General features: G+C 40.0%; 1 protein-coding gene across 12 annotated transcripts in view; it reads right to left on the bottom strand.

The window, feature by feature from the left end:
- Window positions 1-19,111, bottom strand: part of MGA (MAX dimerization protein MGA) — a 91,102-nt gene that overhangs the window by 36,373 nt on the left and 35,618 nt on the right. For 7 of the 12 annotated variants that reach the window (XM_019496539.2, XM_059722960.1, XM_059722961.1 and 4 more), the window contains 10 exons: window positions 14,127-14,255; window positions 13,451-13,549; window positions 11,408-12,054; window positions 10,110-10,467; window positions 8,874-9,097; window positions 7,672-7,818; window positions 7,249-7,330; window positions 5,287-5,807; window positions 2,830-3,127; window positions 409-1,059 (listed from right to left, as the gene is read on the bottom strand). In XM_019496539.2, the coding sequence (XP_019352084.1) occupies window positions 409-1,059; window positions 2,830-3,127; window positions 5,287-5,807; window positions 7,249-7,330; window positions 7,672-7,818; window positions 8,874-9,097; window positions 10,110-10,467; window positions 11,408-12,054; window positions 13,451-13,549; window positions 14,127-14,255 (3,156 nt within the window). Of the gene's footprint in view, window positions 1-408; window positions 1,060-1,092; window positions 2,737-2,829; window positions 3,128-5,286; window positions 5,808-5,839; window positions 6,446-7,248; window positions 7,331-7,671; window positions 7,819-8,873; window positions 9,098-10,109; window positions 10,468-11,407; window positions 12,055-13,450; window positions 13,550-14,126; window positions 14,256-19,111 lie in introns of those variants that run through there. The other 5 variants (XM_059722964.1, XM_059722968.1, XM_059722967.1 and 2 more) reach the window with 5 other exon arrangements.

Raw genomic sequence — 19,111 nt, forward strand, 5'->3', positions numbered from 1 at the left:
TTAATATAAAGATACCACCCACAAAAATCTAATCCTAGGAATAACATTTAATTATTTCCATGCCAACTTTATCCTTTTTGCCAAGACTGCCAATGAGCACACCAGTTCGTGGGAACTGTGGTGGTGATGGTTTTGTGATATGGACATTTATCAGCTGGGAAAACATCTTGTAATGTCTAAGCTCATTTCACCTTAGCTGCTGAAAAATCATGAGATAGCTATTTTTTGTTCACTATAAGCCTTGCCTGGAATAATACCACCAACTTACAAGTGAAGCTCTATATCCTACTACTGTGCTCTTTATTTTTTCCTCAGACTGAACTGGTTAGTTGCAGATTTATTCCACCTAGGAAGACAGAAACAATAAGTCTTTATACTAAGCATCAACCCATAGAGCCCAAGACTTACCCGGTCTTGGATTCAGTGAAGGACCTGTATTAATCCCCGAGAGTATAATAGGAACAGAACCAATAGATGAAGTTGGCGTGGTCACCGTGGATGTCACTACTGCAGTTGTCGTCACAACTGTGGAAGTGGAGGTGGTGGGAACAGGATGAGTAACTGTTGGTGATGTTACTACAGATTTAGGAAATGATACTGTTGCTACTGGTGTAGCCATCTCAGTTGTTTTTGCTACGTTCACAGTGTCAGTAGGTGTGCTGGGTGAGGCAGTAGTACAGGCGGTGGTTCCAGATGTTCCAGGAGCACCTGTAATGGCAATGCCGGGAGGAGAGTAGGTAGATTCATTAGCTCCTGTAGGGCCAGTTGTGGTCACAGTAGTTGTTGCCACAGTAGATGGTGCCACAGTGGTAACACTTTCTAACGTAACTGGAGAGGTGGTGGTAGCTGCAGTGACCCCAGAAGAGAGTGTGCAGTATACCGGAGATGGCCTTGAGGGAACCACGGGACTGACGACCATTAATGGTGTAGGCCTGATATTGAACTTCTGTGGCCCTGTCAGGGGCTGTGGTGTGCTCACTCCAGGAATCTTCTGTTGCAGAGCTCCAACTTTACTCATCACAAACTGTGTGAACACACCACCAGGTGAGGGTCGAGCAGCTGCAAATAAAAACTTGCAGGTCAAAATTGCAACAGGCTCCCTCTGCCCTCCATAAGATGCCACAACAGCCATTTAGCAAGAATTTAGCCCCTAGTTTTCTTAAAGACACCTTGTATATAGATTGAAACTTGAACAGAATTTGCATTACATAAAAATGTATATATATCTTGGCCACGCAAAAGAATCCAGCCTTAAGGGATTGCTCTTTATTGTGAAAATACTAAGAGAGAATTGCACTTTCAGGACACAAAAGTATAAACTAAATGGTACGGTGTACTCAAAAGGAATTTCCTAAGTTTTAAATCCATCTTATAAAAGCTTGTTTTTGTCCTATCACTGCTTCCTGGTCTCCTTCCCCTTTCTATTGCATCCAGTCTTTTTAAAAGGTAGACGCTGTTTGTTTTTTAATTTGGAATAGGGTCCAGCATAGTCCCTTCAAACTGCAATCACCTGCCTACAGTTGAGGGCAAATGGGATAATTTTTAACCAACTGGAATGTGTCACTTTTGAGAAGCTTCTTCCACGTACATTTCACTCTTCACAGATCAGAACACTGATTCCATAGTACTCTAGACCCTATAAACTGGAGAATAAAACCTGGATATGCAGGAAAACAGTGCACGTGCATTACTATTAGGCAAACTCAGTGGTACCATCTTAATTACTTATTGACGTACATGTGCGCATGCACACATACCTGCCATTCTTTAATTCAGCATGTCAAAACACTTTGCAAAATTAGATATGCACAAATTATTTCACCCACCAAAAAAAATGCAGCCATCTCTTTAATGTTGCACAGATATACAGTACAAATGTTAATTACAAGAAAAGGAAAACAATATATCCTGTTTATACTGTAGAGAAAATTTAGATAGGAAGAACTTTAACCAAAAAATCAGAATTTTGCCAGGACACAGGTTGACATCCCCTTCTCTTGCAAAAGAGTTTCTTGGAATCTTTAATAACCACGTGGTTGGGCCTCTTTGTTTTTCATATCCAAAAGATAGCACTTCTAACAAGCAGTTTGCTCATGCCATGCTGGGGCAACCATTTCATTACCAATTCAGATGAAAGAGCAACACACTTCTTTTAGCACCCGCTGTTTACCTTAGAAGGTCTCCCATCCAACTACTCACAACTCTGCTCAGCTTGTGAAACCCAATGAGATTACAGGCTGGGGTGGTATGGCTGCACATCTGTAATTTTCTTAATTCGGATTTTGCACCTCTTGAATTCCATGGTTTCTCTTTATGCTTCTTTGTTATTTTATACCTCCCAGTTACGTGACACCAGAGGTTCAAGCGTAATGCCAACATTAGAAAAATAACAATGCCTCAAAGAACCACAAACTAGACTAATCCCATTTCTTTCAACTCTTTGGTTTGAGAAGTTCTCACCATAAAGGCTGATGACAAACAATATTAAAGGTTCACAATCAGAAAAAAATCCCTGTAACAACAAAAGCCCAAGCATAACACCGAATCAGTATTTTTCCATCCAGTTTTTGTCTCTACTGTTTGTTTGTTTTTTTTAAATCAATATACTAGGGTATAGTTTCAACATTTGTAAAACAAAATACTAACCTAAAATAAGGCTGCATGTTTTAGGTAAAGAGGTTATTTATTGCAGAGGCAGTTTAGGTAGGCAACTCCGAGAGCCAAACGCAGCATGCACTGTTGGAGAGAAATCAACAGCAATGCTGTACACTCAACTCTGCATTTTAGCGTCAGGCAATTTAAAAATATAGCAAGTAAGTTCCAACCTACCTATCTGTCTCTGTGCTGGGACATGAGCTTTCAGAGTCGTCACAGTGGGGGTTGAAGTAGTGCTGGTGGAGGATGTAGTTTTGGGAGCTGATGTTGTGGGCACCTGGACTGATGGTGTCCTGGAAGCAGCTGCCTTAGCATTGGATGCTACCTTGGAGATCACAGTACTGAGAGTTGAGATATCAAGTACTGTGGGTCGCAGCCTGCCTGTGATATAAGCAGCTAGCCGATTGGCTGGATGCAATGCCCCCATCTGTCCCAAAAGCAGTTTGGCCTGAGGGTAACTTTTACCATTAACCTGAAAAAAGTGGAAAAGGGAAATTCTGTGAAAAAAGTTGCTAAATTCACCACCTTTGGACAAGGTGTTTCATTCCCTGGGATCTTCAAAAGTGCTTCTGAGTGTAACCTTGTTATTCAGAATGGGAAGGGTTCATTCGCTTTCTGTTCAGGATAATTCCAAGCAATTTTTTCACATATTACCCAGACTTTAGATGTCACTCAGACTCTAGGAGACGGGACATTCACCAAAGGCCTTGGAGTCCAGGGGGGCACCAGGAGATAGAAAAGGAAGTGCCAACTTCACTCAACATGTCATCCCTGAACTCTGGATTTTGCTTCAGACTTCTCTACAGAGGATTTTTCAAACTCGATGGCAAGGGAAGTTTGGAATATATTCACTCTTTAAATCCAATTACTTTTGGTGGCTGTCAAGAGCCACAGAAGAAAGAATACCTGTTGTCATGCACAATGGGACAAGTCTTTTAAAGAGAGATAACCACCAATTTATTTTCATAACATTTTCCCTTATCATCCCTAGTACCATCTGATACAGTTATAGGGAAGGGACCTACTGAAACTGCAAAATTCAGCATTGCTCACAAAAACAAAACAAAGCAAAAAACAACTTACTGAAAATAAAATGCTGGCTCCGTACAGGGAGCCAGCCATCCTTATGGTGCTACGGCCCTGTCACACAGCCCACTGATAAGAGGGGCTGCTGGTGCAAAGGGGACCCCAAGATGGCTGCCCCCTCCCCCACTGTTGACTGGTTGCAAGGGCCGTCATGTAGCCCTCAGCCAATCAGCAATGGGGGGGTGAAGCCATTGGCCCCTTCAGCCAGAGGCATGGGGGCCCCCCACTGCAATCAGTGTGTGAAAGAACCAGCCAGCCCTGCAAAAACATCAGCTAGCTGCCTCCTCTCTAGCTATAGGTGCCATGCCATGGGAATTAGCTTGTACTCTGTATGCATAGGATTAAAAGAATGGATTATAACAGCAGCTGCCTGAGAAAGAGAAGGGATAAAATGTCTTGAAGAAGGTTACAGTAAATGCTTGTGGTCAATGGATTCTGTCAAACTTCAAGCTGCTAAGTTTTACTGGTTACTTTCATACAACATCAACCTCTACAGTTCCAGGATAAAGTTTAACTTAAGTAGGGTTTGTTCAATATTTTAAATAAATGATTGGCAATCTTGGGTGCACAACCTGAGACACCTTAAAAAGGCACTGATCTGCAAAATAAACAGAGTACTTATCCTCTTAAAAAAAACAAACAAACCAGGTATCAGAGTGGGTCCCCAAAGCTGAGGCACCAAAGATTGCTTGCCACACTTGAAAAGTCTGGTCTAAACAGCTTTCACTGATGACCAATATTTTTGGTCATCAGTGAAACTAGATATTTTTGTCCAGCTTCTCCTTCGTCTGGTACTGCATTTTTAAGTCTCCTGAAATTCTCACCTTCCTTTCATCCCAGCCCTGCCTTGACTAGCCTTTTCTAAAAATGTTCTCACAGCTTTCTGTATCAAATAAATATATATATTTATTAAGGGGCATCACCCCACACAACTACTTCTTACAATTAGCAGAGGGAATCCGCATCCTACAGCTAATTCATAACACTGAATTTATAATATCAGTTTCCATGGAATAGAGGGATTTCAAATTTAGGTTTATGAAATCTTAAGATCAAATACCTGATCTGAAAGGGATGAACAAACAAACTGATGGTATGTATTAATGATAAGGCATTTAAAAAAAAAAAAAAAAAAAAGGTTAATTTCTACATAGTCTCTTTTAAAAGATCTGCCCCAGTATACATCTTCCTCTAAGCTGGTTTCTCCTGTGGTCCCTGGCAGCCATCAATTAGCAAGAGAACCAACCTCTCTAACAAATCTTCTAGAATGTGAGAAAGACCTTAATAAAAATCTGGCCCCTCCCCCCAATTACTTAATCCCAAACACAACCAACAGGACTTTCTAAAACTATTATGTTTCAGATTTTCAATCACCATACCAGACTTTCTGCTATTTATTGACTCTTAACTAGCAACCTCCCCAATACCAAGAATGCATGTGACAGATAGTCAAATTTAAAAATTTCTGGTTTTGCTCCTTGAAGGAATTCAGGGACCTCAGAGGAAATGGAATCTACTCTCCACAGTAAAGGCAGAGGGACCCACCTGAATCAAGCCTGAGGGGCTCATATTAGCTTTGCGTTTGTAGGCGACCAGCTTTCCTGCAGGAGAAAGCCCTGTATAAAAAGGCAAACCTTTGCCCCCATGCAACTTCTCTTGTTGTTTGTCCAAGGTGTCTGCCTGCAAGAACTTTAGATTCTCTGTTTTTTTGCATGATGACACTTCACTATCAGGAGTCTCCAAGACAGGTGTCTCGGGCTTCTCTCCCTTGTCCTGGTAGGATGGCATTGAGATTTTCACTCTGGAGGAGTAGCTGGGAGGACTCTTCTCATCCTGGGGTTTGTGTTCTGAAGCCAACTCAATAATGAAGCTACCCACTTTGATTGACTGTGGCATGTTATTGTTGATATGCTGTGAAAGGATGCTCAATATCTTATTGCGATCCTCCTCCCAGTTGCAGTCAGAGATAATCTCGATAAGTTTGGTTGGCCCACCTGGAGTGGTTTGATGAACATAGGAGGTGGAGGAGGATTCCCCCTCACTACAGGAAGACCACCAGCTTTTCTCTGAGAAAGAATTGAAACAGGTTTCTGCAATACTATGGCATTTTATCACCAGGACATTCAACATAGTTTTATTCTCCCCACCTCCACCCTTGTGTTAGCAGAAGGGAAACTGAAGTCAAAACACGGCTCAGAGCACCACTCCCTCCCTGCAGTGATACAAAAAACCCAAACCCCAAACAAACAGTACAGACACACCTTCAGTACAAAACTAACAATGACAAAGTTCTTATGGTTTATCCCTTGCAGCCATACCACCGTTTATTACAATCCCATCATGTTCCACAACAAAGCTGGGTTGCTTCAGTACAACATGGATGCAAGACCTCCAGGCAAACACCAACATGCAGCAGGAAGTGGTGATTCAACAGGTAGCACTTTTCCCTTACAGTCAAAAAAGAACTTATGTCCCATAATGGCTTTAGGGGGCAAAGTACTGCTAATGGTGCTGGCTTCAGCAGTCTTTAATCTTCTGTTGTCATTAGAGATCCAATGGCACTCTTTGCAAACTTTATGGATGTTGAGCCCTGTGTCCTGGCCGAGTTTTAATTCTGGTAATTATTTCTGGCCTATCCAAACTCAACATAATTTTCAACCGGATATATTATTTTTCACTTGCCATCCTTAAATGTAGATTAATGCTGTAAAAAGATGCCACATTTCACTTCAAAGGTAGCTCTATTTTCGTGGTAAATGACATGGTCCCTCTAGTTCATTGCACCCTTTGGGACACTTTGGGTTGAATGATAACACATGAATACAATATACTATACCAGGTATCTATTTAATCTAATTCTTTATGAACTTGAAAAACCAAAATGCAATAAATACAGTACACCAAGAAAGCTTAGTTTATTTTAACCTTTCAATCTGAACTAAGAGGTTGCTGTGAAATAGCTCCAAATATGCAGATACAGGTTACCCATAACTGTAGTTGGAGTATTGTAAGGGATCTCACCAGCCTGACATTATAACTTGGGTACCTGGGAGTGTAATTTAAAAAACCCTACATGTGTCCCATTGTCACTGGTGCACAATATATGTGTGTTCAAAAAAGCCTTAGGATGCTAACCATGCCACTATAATAAACTGCCATTTTAATTTTAGAGCAGCACTCAGTCTGAAGTAGATACTTAACCTGTTTCGTTTCCCATGATACATTTCATGCTGCTTGGCAAATCAGAAGACAGCAAACACATTATAAGATTATTTTATTAAGAGCTGAAGTGTTGAACATTACAGCTGAAGTACCCTGGCATCCCTTTTAAATGTACCATACCAGATAAAGTGGATTTCAGATGGCCTTATAAAAGTTCTAGGCATATCACCTCCTTTGACTCACCCTGCAAAGCAGCCTTCTTTTTCCATCAATATCTACAGGGGGGGTTTTTAAACCAGAATTGTATATGCAACAGATGGTTAAAACTCAAGACTTGACTCTTACCTTCTGACTTATTAGTATCTTTCTCCATTTCACAAGTTTCTCTTTTAGGAGACTGATGCTCAGAATCATTTCCTAAGCTTTCCTAGGAGTTGGGGTGGGAGGAAGGAAAATTAAGATTTTAAAATTAGACATTTTCTTCATCATTAACAATATGCTCTACATAAATTTAGTTCCCAACATTTCAGTTCTAAACTCAGGATGACTCTATTAATGAATATTTAAAGCATAACAAATTTCACACCTGGCTGCAGGAAGACAGAAAATTCTTACTGGTACTTCAGAAACAAAATTCAAAAAAATATTTAAGTGACTTAGGAATGCAAATCCTACCTATACAAGTAAGTTGGGTCTTTGAGACCACACATACTTTAGAAAAACATGTTAACATGAAATGAGGAGGCAGGATTGTTTGCAGACACCAACCTTTACACTACAATTCTTCAAATTACTGATGTTCTGGTTCTTCTGTTGTTTTTTCTCCTCCACCTTGTGTTCATATGCTCTGACCCGAGCACAAGTCATCATACTCTCAAAGTACAAGTAGACAGGATCCTTGTCCTCCTCTCGAATCTACAAGCCAAACAGAAGGGAACAACTTCATTTAAGACAAACATCAGAGCTGCAAAACTGCACATTCTAACAGTACTCCTCTCCTCAATATCCATGTCTCACTGAAAATGGCAAAGAAAGCTCCTCCTTTTAAAAGCCAACTTTCCTTCCTAGTACCATACCACAACCTGTTTTGCTTCTGAATGAGGTTTTCATCTGAATGAAAAATGTAAATGCTGTCAGTTATTCAGCTTGGCCAAGTAAGTGATGAAAAGCATTCTGCTTTAAGAAAACCTACTGAATTCTGATCACAGCTGAAAAAACTTGTCCACCTGTGTATCTGTAGAATGCTTAACTTTTCTCCATTTTATAGTTTAAAAACCACAAAACAGGCTCTCAATACTTGAACACTAAAAAGCAAGTTTTTTTCTGACAGGCTAGGAAAAAAGCCCCCAAAAACCCAAAATTAAAAAGTTATATCCTAGTCTGGCAAGTCATTAATTAGATGAACTACATTAAGTAGCTAGCAAATGGCTTCAATATTTATGTGACCAGCATTCTTTTTATTTTACAAAATGATGGATTTATGTGATTTTATACACAAGGTTTAAAATGAAAAAACAAACACCAACAGCCCTTTCCATCTCTCTTTCCACTGCTGAATTAGTCTCAATACTGAACTGACACCAATTTTAAAACTGAAAAAACTTGTTTAAATTACCTCACCATATGAAAATTGTGTGTGCAAAAGCATCTCTTTATGGACCTAAATATCACATGATCTATTTCAAATACCGAGTATTGCTGTTTGCAGTTTTTTGAGAAGAGATGGCTTGTTCCATTTAGAAAGAAAGAAAGAAAGAAAGAAAGAAAGAAAGAAAGAAAGAAAGAAAGAAAGAAAGAAAGAAAGAAAGAAAGAAAGAAAGAAAGAAAGAAAGAAAGAAAGAAAGAAAGAAAAAGAAAAAGAAAGAACGCTTCACGAATTTGCGTGTCATCCTTGCGCAAGAAAAAAAGAAAGAGAAAGAGAGAAAAGTTTTGCTCGTTTACTTTGAAGGTAGAGCATTTTCCTTTCTTACCACTGGGTTGGGTTTGGGAGTGTACACTCGTCCTGGTTTGACCGTACTGGAAGATCTGCTTCGACTGCAGGGCAAAACTTCTGGGTTAGGCAGCACCATAGGTTTTGCTGGTTCAATGACAGATGGTGTTGGGATGTAAATAGGTTCTGGATCTACCTCACCTTCAACTTTTACCCACAGTGGGCAGTTCCTAACAGGCTGCTCTGGTTCTGTATCACAAATAGCTGAACAAAGAAAGAAAAAGTGTTTGAAAACAGCATGTTTTTAAATGAGGAATCTAATTCAATTTTACAGCTATTAGTTCACACTGGTTGTTTTTTAGAGCTCACTCTTGCCTAGAGTGACTGTAGCTTGTCCACACCAAGTAGAACAGGGACAAAAGTAAGAGTTATGTTTAACTACATCTTTATTTACCAAAAGTCAAAAGCAGGAGACTGCTATCACTATCTAAAAGGTGAAACAAAGTAAAAACATGACAGAAAAAAAGAAAGTTCTACACACTGTATAATTTTCCTTGGTGCTGTGTAACAGAACTTAGATATCTAAGACTCCAAGACATTTCTTTGAAGCTGGAGAATCAAAAGTGTTCCATAAACTAAGGTAAGTGGGATATTACACAACACTGCCATCAAGTTTTAAGAACAGGAACATAATTAAGACGCATCACTTCCATGCCATTTTTTAGTGCTTAAGGAACAGCCAATTTCTTGATCTCTTATTTTTTATTGAGTATACCTTAGGAGCCAGATCATCAGCTAGTGTAAATATCAGCACAGAACTACTGATTTGAATGGAACTACACAAATCTAAATCAGCTGAAAATATGGCTGCCGACATTCAATTATTCAGGGGAAGAATGCAGGAATATGGAGCAAAGTAAACAGGACAGCAAGTAAGTACTGATTTCAGCAGTGACAAATCAGTATGCCATGACATCACAACCTGGGTCTTTCAACAGGTAAAGTAGGCAAGTGAATGACTTTCTTCAAGTGCTTTGAATAATGCCTTGCTCTATTACATTTCAGACAAACAAAAAAGCCAACAAAAAATTGACCATAAATAAAAGACTGACATATTTCTAAGATCGACATAGTCAAAAGTAGGACTTATTTCTGGTTGGTGTCAAGGTAGGTGAAAGTTGCATAAGTCTACTGAAACTCTCTGTAGTATTTGGACTCATCAATCTATTTAATACTAATATAAAATCCTGCAAACATGCACAAAGTTGGTACTCACTGTATTCCACTTTCTTTCTCTTCTTCCTGTCTTTCTGTTTCAGCTCATCTTCCCCATCACGCTCCCCTTCCACCTCCTCTTCTTCTTGATGGTCTTCCCCTTGTGTTCCATAGAAGACAAGGCTTCCACGCACAGCCCTCTTCAAGATTCTCTTGTGTTTGGAACCACCTTTTACCAGCAACACTTTTCTTTTCAAACATATGCAGCCAAACATGCAGTCTGGCCTGCGGCAATGGGTAGGCTGACGCTTCTCCAGGGCAAGACTAGCACAGATGCAACCCAGACGGCAGAAATCATTGTTGCAAGGAGGTGCTCGCCTTCTGATTATTTTGTGGATAGGCTTATTTTTAAGAGAAGCCTAAAGATTAAAAATACATCTGAAATGTTAATGAGACAAACATATGCATGCACACCAAATCTGCTTACATAACATTTATTTAGACCAGTCTTGCAACCACACGATAGAATGTTTGCAGTTTATATAGAATGACAGGACAGAGAATAGCTGCATTAAAGTCTGTTGAGAGACAGTACCCGATACTATATGCAAGACACAAGATGCAGAATAACTTAAGTTCATACTTAATGGTATATCAAGGAAATGACAAGATCAGGGCTTATTTTCACTTGACTGAATTAAAGCAAAACTCATCATTCATTCAACCAAAGCAGAAAAGTTGACTTCAACCACAATGAAGAGGACATATTGTCTTATAACAGCATCATGGCTACACATCCAATGCCATTATGGGCTCTGTACCTTCAAAGACAGCTAAAATATTATAATAGTGTATTACAGGTCAGAATTTCCTTCAGCAGACATAAGGGTAACATTAGGAAACCCTGATTTAAAAAAAAAAATTGTATGTACACCTGACACTCTCCATCGTAACTATTAAAATAATATTATTCTAATTTAAATTAATTAAAACTATTTCTAATTTTAATTATAGGTCTCATTTTAATCATACCCCTGAAAGTCATTGTAGGGTGTACCAATAAACTTGTAAGTTTTCCCTGTGAATCTTTTTTTCCTGAAATGGCAAACTTTTTCAATAGAGTCTGAATGAGTGAATTTAAAATCAAAGTCTCAAATTACACTGCCTCCAAGGACAAAATGAGAATATTCTCTAAAAAAGAGGCCAAGAAAAGTTGAACTAAAGAATGTAAATGCTACAAAAAAGCTATTGCTTACCCAGGAAGTTATTAGCACCAAAACCTTACTGTTTAACTTTAAGCATCAGGGGACAGAACAAGTTGGTATAATGGAAGTAATGGAAAGAATGAGAGCAGCTTGCCTGAGCAGTGAGCAGAGTTGCCAGAGATATGTCCGCTCTTTCTTCTGTGATATAGGTCCGTGGTTTTCCATCCCAAAGTGCACAGTCCTCCAAGTCCATCAGCTTCACTTGAGATTTGGACAAACCTGGTAGACGAGCAGCCTGTTGCTGCTGTGCCTGACGCAGACTAATCTGCTTTGGCAACATGTTTTCATCTAGAGCTGGCACCATAAAATTATCTCCTTGATTAGCAGCACTGCTACTCGCTGCAGACTTAGTGACCCTCTCCCCTGACCCTGAAAAGCCATGTTTCTGCTTCACAACAACAGGTGAAGGCAGTATAGGTTTGTAAGATGGTTTTGAGCGGCTGTTTGAAGCAGCCTGTTTATTCTGAGTCTTTGTCCTCCTAGAGGTAGAAGACACTGATAAAGGCTTGAAAGTATAAGATGTTGATGGAGTTATGTTGGATTGCTTCTTTAGAACACTGTCCAGAGTTCGTACATAGCTAGTACTCTTAGTTGGAAGTTGATAAACCACAGGAGAGGTGGGAGCACTAGCAGAGAATCCCAGGCTTGTTTCCATCAGTTTCCCTTCGTTTTCCAGGTATTCATCCAGTTTGTCACTATAAAATGCAGAGCGGTTCTTCAAAGAGCCCTCTGAGCTACTACCTATATTAATACAGAATTCAAATACATATGAAATAATCCCAAAGAAAGTGTATCACCAATTCTCCTAATAAATAAAGTAAATTAGGCAGCTAACAGATATTAAAGGCACAATGGGATCTGACATGCAATCCCAACTAATCAAATCTCTTACCATGCCACACATGCACAGCAGGAAACGAGACTGTGGGATCAAGGATCAGATCTCAACTAGGTCACACTGCCAGTGGAGAAGGACCCCAGAATCATGATCCCAGGACTACCCCCGCACTGGCAAGTAGTAAGCTTGGCTCCCATGCGTTTCCCCAGCTTGGAGCACAGTGTGACTGGGGCTCCCAACCAAGGAAGCACATAGGAACCCTCCTGAAGCTAGGAGCACTGGCCATACATTCAAATTTAAGGCACAATGGGAACCAGCCACAAAGTTATTATACACATTTTGTGTAATAACTTGGTGGCTTAATCCCAGTTTTATCACACCATTAATTGAATGACTGTGTTAACCAGTCAACCACATTTTAAGCATAAAATCTGCCTGGGGCCTCAGGGTCATATTCCTTTATTCCTGTTCTAAAATTTTTATACAACCTTAAGGTAAGAAATGGATAATCACAGTCTAACATGCATAAAAAATAAGGCATAATGAGTCCTACAATGCAGCTAGCAATCAGTAGAATCTTTGATATGAATGTGTGTGGTTTTTGGAAGCTTCAGACCTTGGCATACAAAATGTTACTTCACACTCTGAGAAGATAGCTAAGACAAGCTATCTGGAGTACCACACACAGATATGCAGTCTCCCTAAGCTACATGTTTACATTGAAGATGATGGGTGGTGGTTCCAATCCATTATAAATTGATACAAATTCAGTGGTAGCCCTGTGGTTTCTAGCAGGTTTCCAAATATGACCACTTGTTAGCCAAACTGTCAGGGTTCCCAGTTTATGAAGTCTCTTGCTCAACTAAGGATGTAAAAGAACAATCCAGAAAAGAATTGCAACTTGTTCCCTCAAAGCATAACACAAGGTATTATTCAGGTAAGGGCTTCCTCTCTTTCAGGCTATTTATTCAGAACTTAAAACAACAACGAGCCTATTATACTATTGGTTTTAGCCTGCCTCAGTCATTCACAAAAAATAATATACTTTTTTATCCTATCCCCAAGTGATTTACTCTACACTGGAAAGTAATTCTCTATTCAGACCACAGCAGTACGATCCAAATGTGTTATGGATGTACCAGTGATATCGCTACAAAATAGTGAATTCTCTGAACACAAGTTTCTTTTCCAAAAATTTCCACTAAAAATTAAGATAAAGCAGTTAGAATACAAATGCTTTTATCAGGACACAAAGAGAGCCATAATTACTACAGATCTACAAACTAATGTATTCCTTACCTTCATTTCTAGAAGCACCATGAAACTTCCCTCGCCAACCCTTGATCTTGGTGAAATCGTTTGTCTTCCCTGTCCTGGAAACAAAGGGAAACGCACCATCTGGAAAAGAAGAAAGTCAACCTCATCTTACAGAAGTCAAACAAGTCATAGAGAAGTAGAGCTGGAAGGGACTTCAGAGGTCATACAGTCCAACCTCCAGCATGATGCAGGACCATCCCTATCCCAGTCATGCCATACAACCATAATTTCAACTACATAAGACTATCCTCAACCCTGACACGACACAGACCTAACATCCTAACCAGCCACAGATAAAAGCAGGGGAACCACAGCAACCGATGTCCTGGTTTTATAAAATGTTGTAAATATCCACCAGGCTTGAAAAGGAGGGAACTTTTCTTGAAAAGTTACTTACTTGCTATGGCAGATCTTCAAATATAAAGAATGCTGGATTCTGCATATTCATATTTGTGGGATGTGTACCTGGGGTTGACACTTTGGAACCTTAAATTAGCAGTTTTAATTTATGTCCCTCTTATGATTAAAAACAAGAACCTTGCCCCAACTAATAACAACTGACATCCAACTTGATTTTAAAATCCTTACCATAGGTATACAGTTCCCCTCCATCATTTCAACTATCAATAATACAATTTAAAAATCATACATTACCCACCTGGAGAACTTGGATTGACTCCTGGGTAGTTCCACAAAGAACAGTTTGAATAGGAAAGTGGCAGCTGCACACCCAAGTATTTTAGGTCAATGCTCAGTGTTGGGTCCACAGAGTTCAACTTCAGTCCCACTACATGAAGCAAATAGCAGTGAAAAAAATCTCTATACAGCCACATAAATCAGGTGTTAGTTCAAGTTAAGAAATTTAAGAGATTCACTGTCTTTAAGTAATAAAAACGTTGCAGGTTTGAATAGCCCACATTCATTCTAGGTTTTACCAGTTTTAGAAATAGAGACAAGACCAGGAACAGAGGTATAGTTTGTGCTGCAGGTGGCGGCTGTGGTGCAACAGCACCGGCCAGATCACTGGCTCTGGCTTGACAGCAGCCATTATTTTTGTACACCACTCTCCCCCTTTTTTCCCCTGCATCCAGGAAGGCATCCAGGGTTGGTGCCCTGCTCAACCCCCTTAGTTACACCACTGATCAGGGGTTTCAGGTTTCCCAGACTTCAACTCGTTTACAGTCTGGATGCTGCATATCCAAAAGCATGCTACACTATTAAAAAGTTAATTGTTTAGGATGAAACAAAAAGAGAAACAGATGGAAGCAACTTCTATTAGCTGTGCCCAACAGCACTTGAAAGTTCCCAAGGCAACTTAAAAAGACAAAAGAATTAACATCTCTTTTTCCGGCCAACATTCCTCATCTTAAAAACTGACAGGTGCCAATAACCAAGGGTGCATGTAAGACATTGATAATTTTCCTGCTGGACAGTATAGTGCTTATTTCCAAGATACACTGCTATGCACCACCGCACCGCACACTTGTGTAAACAGTGACAGTGGGAGATATATATACCCATAAATTCTAATGCACTTTTTATGAGAAGTACTGTAAAATGTAAGACAATTTGTTATTATGGCCAATACATTTATAGTCACTACACTATCGGTGTCTTACTGCTGCCTTGCTCATTCCATGGTAAAGCATTACAGATACCTCCAATATGAGAAACACACATTAATTTATTTTGTAGTAGTTAAACAGCAAAAGAAATTTAAAGGAGTTAATTATACAGAAGAACAAAGAATCTCCTCCAAGAATCTTGCCTTACCAGATATAATGTTGGGCAATAAAATAAAAAGTATTCCATATACTTTCACTGAACTGTAAACAAATTAAATCAACTGGGGGGGGGGGGGAGGAGGGGAGAGGAGAAGTTACAGTAATATGTACAGGCAGAATGTAGGCCAGGCTAGCACCTTAGAGACTAACTAGCTCAGAGGCTTGAGCTTCTGTAGGAGACCGCCTTTGTCAGATGCTTCTGCCTGACTTTGAGCTAAAATAGCTAAATACTTCTCATGACTTATAAGATGTACCCTGGAATAATTCCAGATTTAGATAATTAAAGTGACCTGACATTTGTGCATGACTCTTTATATTGGAATAGATGCATATTAAATTGTACTGTGGATTTTTTCTTGTGAGAAGTTCCAAACTAAACAAGCAGAGACAAAGAACTATCATCTCAGTCCAGAACAGCATGCAATTTCATGTCAAAATTAAAAGAAATCTATATATATAAAACTACAGAGAACAACATGTATAAAATAAAACCCACTTCACAAGAGAATAGATCTCCCTTCGGATGAGCAAACAAAGGAAACATCTCTCTCAGAAAGTCTTTACTATGTGGTGCACTATTCATGTGCTTCCAAGTTTAAGCCTGAAAATCTGTATGTATTTTAGAAATTAAAGTGTTACAAAGACTAAAGCTATGCCCATACAAAGTGGCCTCTGAGAAACAGTAGTCAGTGTTGACCCCTGTAGATGAGCATGTACTTCATGCACATAGGATGGAATACTTAAACAGAAGTTTTTCAGGGCCACACACGTGCCTCTACTTCTCATGTTTCTAGACAAACGTAGAACAGTTGTGACCATCTCTCAGTTCCCTCACAATCAGAAACCTACGACAGCTACAGACTCCAAAAAAGGTGGAATACAATGCAATTACAGCTCAAAAAAAAATCCAGCAAACTTTCCTCAAGCAGAAGGCAGGGTAGTATTGCACCTTAATAACTGAAACCAGTCTTCAAGTTTTTTTCAAATGTGCACCCCACCGCAGATGACTGGCAAGAAATGTTCAGCATGGCAAGGAACAAGGGAGTTCCAGCTGCATTAGTTCAACATTAATTGAAGAAGCACTTTCCTGGACTCAGCAGTGGACCTAGCAATGCTAAACACTGAATAAAGGTCAATGGGGTTAATTCACTTTGCTGTGCTGCAGTTTCCAACATGGATACATTCCAGGTAGCGAATGTTAGGCTTGCTCTGGTGCACTGTGGTTTAATACTGAATAGGTCAGGTACACCAGCCAGCTAGCTAATGTGGGGAGATATCCTAAAAATGGAAAACACCGTGCATGGACATACAAACTAATTTACTGCAGGGTAAAAAGGGGAGAAAGGCTTTACCATACAGCAGCTGCTCTACAGTAACTACCTATGTGTATGTACTTACCCTATGGGAAGTGGAAACAACTATGCTATCTTGGCACTCAACCAAAAAGGCGTAATCTCTCATGGGCTATATCTCCAGTTACCAAAGGATGAAAACATATACTGACAGTTGCTTTGGAACAGCTGATGCATAACAAAGGCCTACCCCACTTTCATCCTCTGGTAAGTTGCTTGTATGTCTACATCCTCAACATTCTCTATAAAAATGCATCTTAACCTAAAGGTATAGCTAGAAACGATGAAGAGTTTTAATAATTTCCTATCAATGTAATAAAGCTTACTTCTGCATAACTGATTCATGCAACTCCCCTTCTCCTGGTGTGGGACGTAGCTTCAGGATAATGACTAGTAGATTTTAGATTAGATGAATTTTGGAGATGAACATTTGAGGATGCAATTTTGGTGACAGCTTAAAGCTGCTTTATTCTTATGGGCTGTTACATAGCAAGATTCAAACCAAATGCTTGAAAACTCCCTTACTCTTTGGAGCAGAGTACTAGCCACTGGAAAGACTTCTTTCCAGAGTTAGGCGAGGTAGGGAACATTCCAAAAAATGGTCAAAGGGAGAAGAATCCAAGACTCTAAGAAGGACCATGCTGAGGTCTTAGGTATGCAATAACCCTTTGAGGATATTTAATGTTGGCAGAGGGGAGAGGTGGGGAAAGGAGAGAGAGAAGAACTGACTGACTGTACGGGTAGACAGGAAACTAACATTAGTTTAAGATAGACCTTCACAGAACTGAATGAAAGATCAATCTGTTGCAAGTACAACAGGAAGTTGAGAAATTTCAATAATGAGCTCTTTACCAAGGCTAGGTAAGTACTGGACTTTCCATACTGTGAACCCCTTCCCATTTAAATGAATAAATCCTCCTACTCTTTAACAGTATTTTTTGGCCTTTGGGAACAGCTATCCCTTTGGGGCTTTACAGAGACTTACTTCCTACCATTGTCAATCCCAGGGATTCCCCCATTTAAGATATATCAATTCTACGATGGACTCCACAACCACTCTTACAGTGATAGCATATTGACAGTCTTGCTGCCCTAACAAGTTATTGCAGACTCATGGGAGGAGAAGTGGCTGCAGCGACTGGCAGTTGTAGGATTGGCCCTGGGGGGATCCCACCCCAGCTGGCAGGATTGGTCAGCGTGACTGGTTGCAGGGGGGGCACGTGTCCCCCCGGACTAAGGAGGAGGAGGCACCAGTCGCCCATGGGTATGAACTAAGCAGATAAGTCATGCTCAAGCTTATTCTTGCCTGGACAATCCCCCGCACCCCTACTTCCCAGCCCCTTTCTAAAGTGGTAAATCCTGTGAATTTAGTGTTTGAAATTAAGTGGCACTCAATTCACAAAGTTATGGAAGGGTGCTTCTGATCCAAATAGGCTGAGAACCACTGGCCTATATAGAGTGACATGGAAATACTGCCCAGATCTGCAGTGGGTATTTTGAAGAACAGGGAGGAAGCCCTGGTATACTAGCTTGAACATTCCTAAAGCAGTGTTATGGAACACCATGCTTTCATGGAACCAGAACCCTTAAGTCTGACAGTGGTAGGTTCCCTAACTTATTTTTAATGTATTAAAATAAATAAATAAATAAATAAAATCAGAAGAGTCTCCCCCCATATTTTTTTGGTTCTTTCCATCGTTTTGGTTCTGCAATAACATGAAATGAAACAACCACCTTCACATTCATTTATTTTGCTCAATAAAAGACCAAATCTGACTCTCACTGGCATGGTCGGAGATTAAATCTGGCAAGTGGCATTATTTCACAGGTATGCATACTAACTAGGACTTAGTAGTCTCTCCAAGTACTAGATTGCAGCATCACAGCTGAACTCATTTCTATCCCTAGAAATGGCAATTGCATCAGCAGAAACTAGCCTCCAGGATGCAGCCCTGACGATGAAGAACTGAGCATATACCAGGGTTTACTCCCATACTAAAAATGCCAGCAAATGTTTCAAAGATCCAGAAAACACTATTTTGGCAGGGACAGCCCTACCTAACAAGCTCCAAGAATAAAGGGATGGAAATGGAAAGAGACAATCAAAAGAATAGATATGACACACACCAGTAGGAAACCCTGGTTAACCATTCACAAGCTGAGTAATGACCCAAAGAAATTACAGCAACACCAGAACATCACAGCCAACCAGGTGGTTCACCAACTTCTGCTCAATGGTAAAGCTTTGAACAAACAGCCTAAAATACAGATTAGACAACAAATTGGTCTGGAAGAAAACCATTTTAGCATGCCATACACAATGAATGAACTTGACGCCGGAATAAGTCACTTGAAGAATAGCAAAGCAGCTGGACCCGATGACATGCGTGCAGAGCAGATCAAACACTTTGGTTCTGCCACCAAGTTATGGGTATCACACCTTTTTAACAATTGCTTATCGACCTTTAGAATATCTAAATTATGGTAACCGGCCTGTGTAATAGCTC

The sequence above is a fragment of the Alligator mississippiensis genome, chromosome 2, assembly GCF_030867095.1.
Source record: "Alligator mississippiensis isolate rAllMis1 chromosome 2, rAllMis1, whole genome shotgun sequence".
Classification (NCBI taxonomy): domain Eukaryota; kingdom Metazoa; phylum Chordata; order Crocodylia; family Alligatoridae; genus Alligator; species Alligator mississippiensis.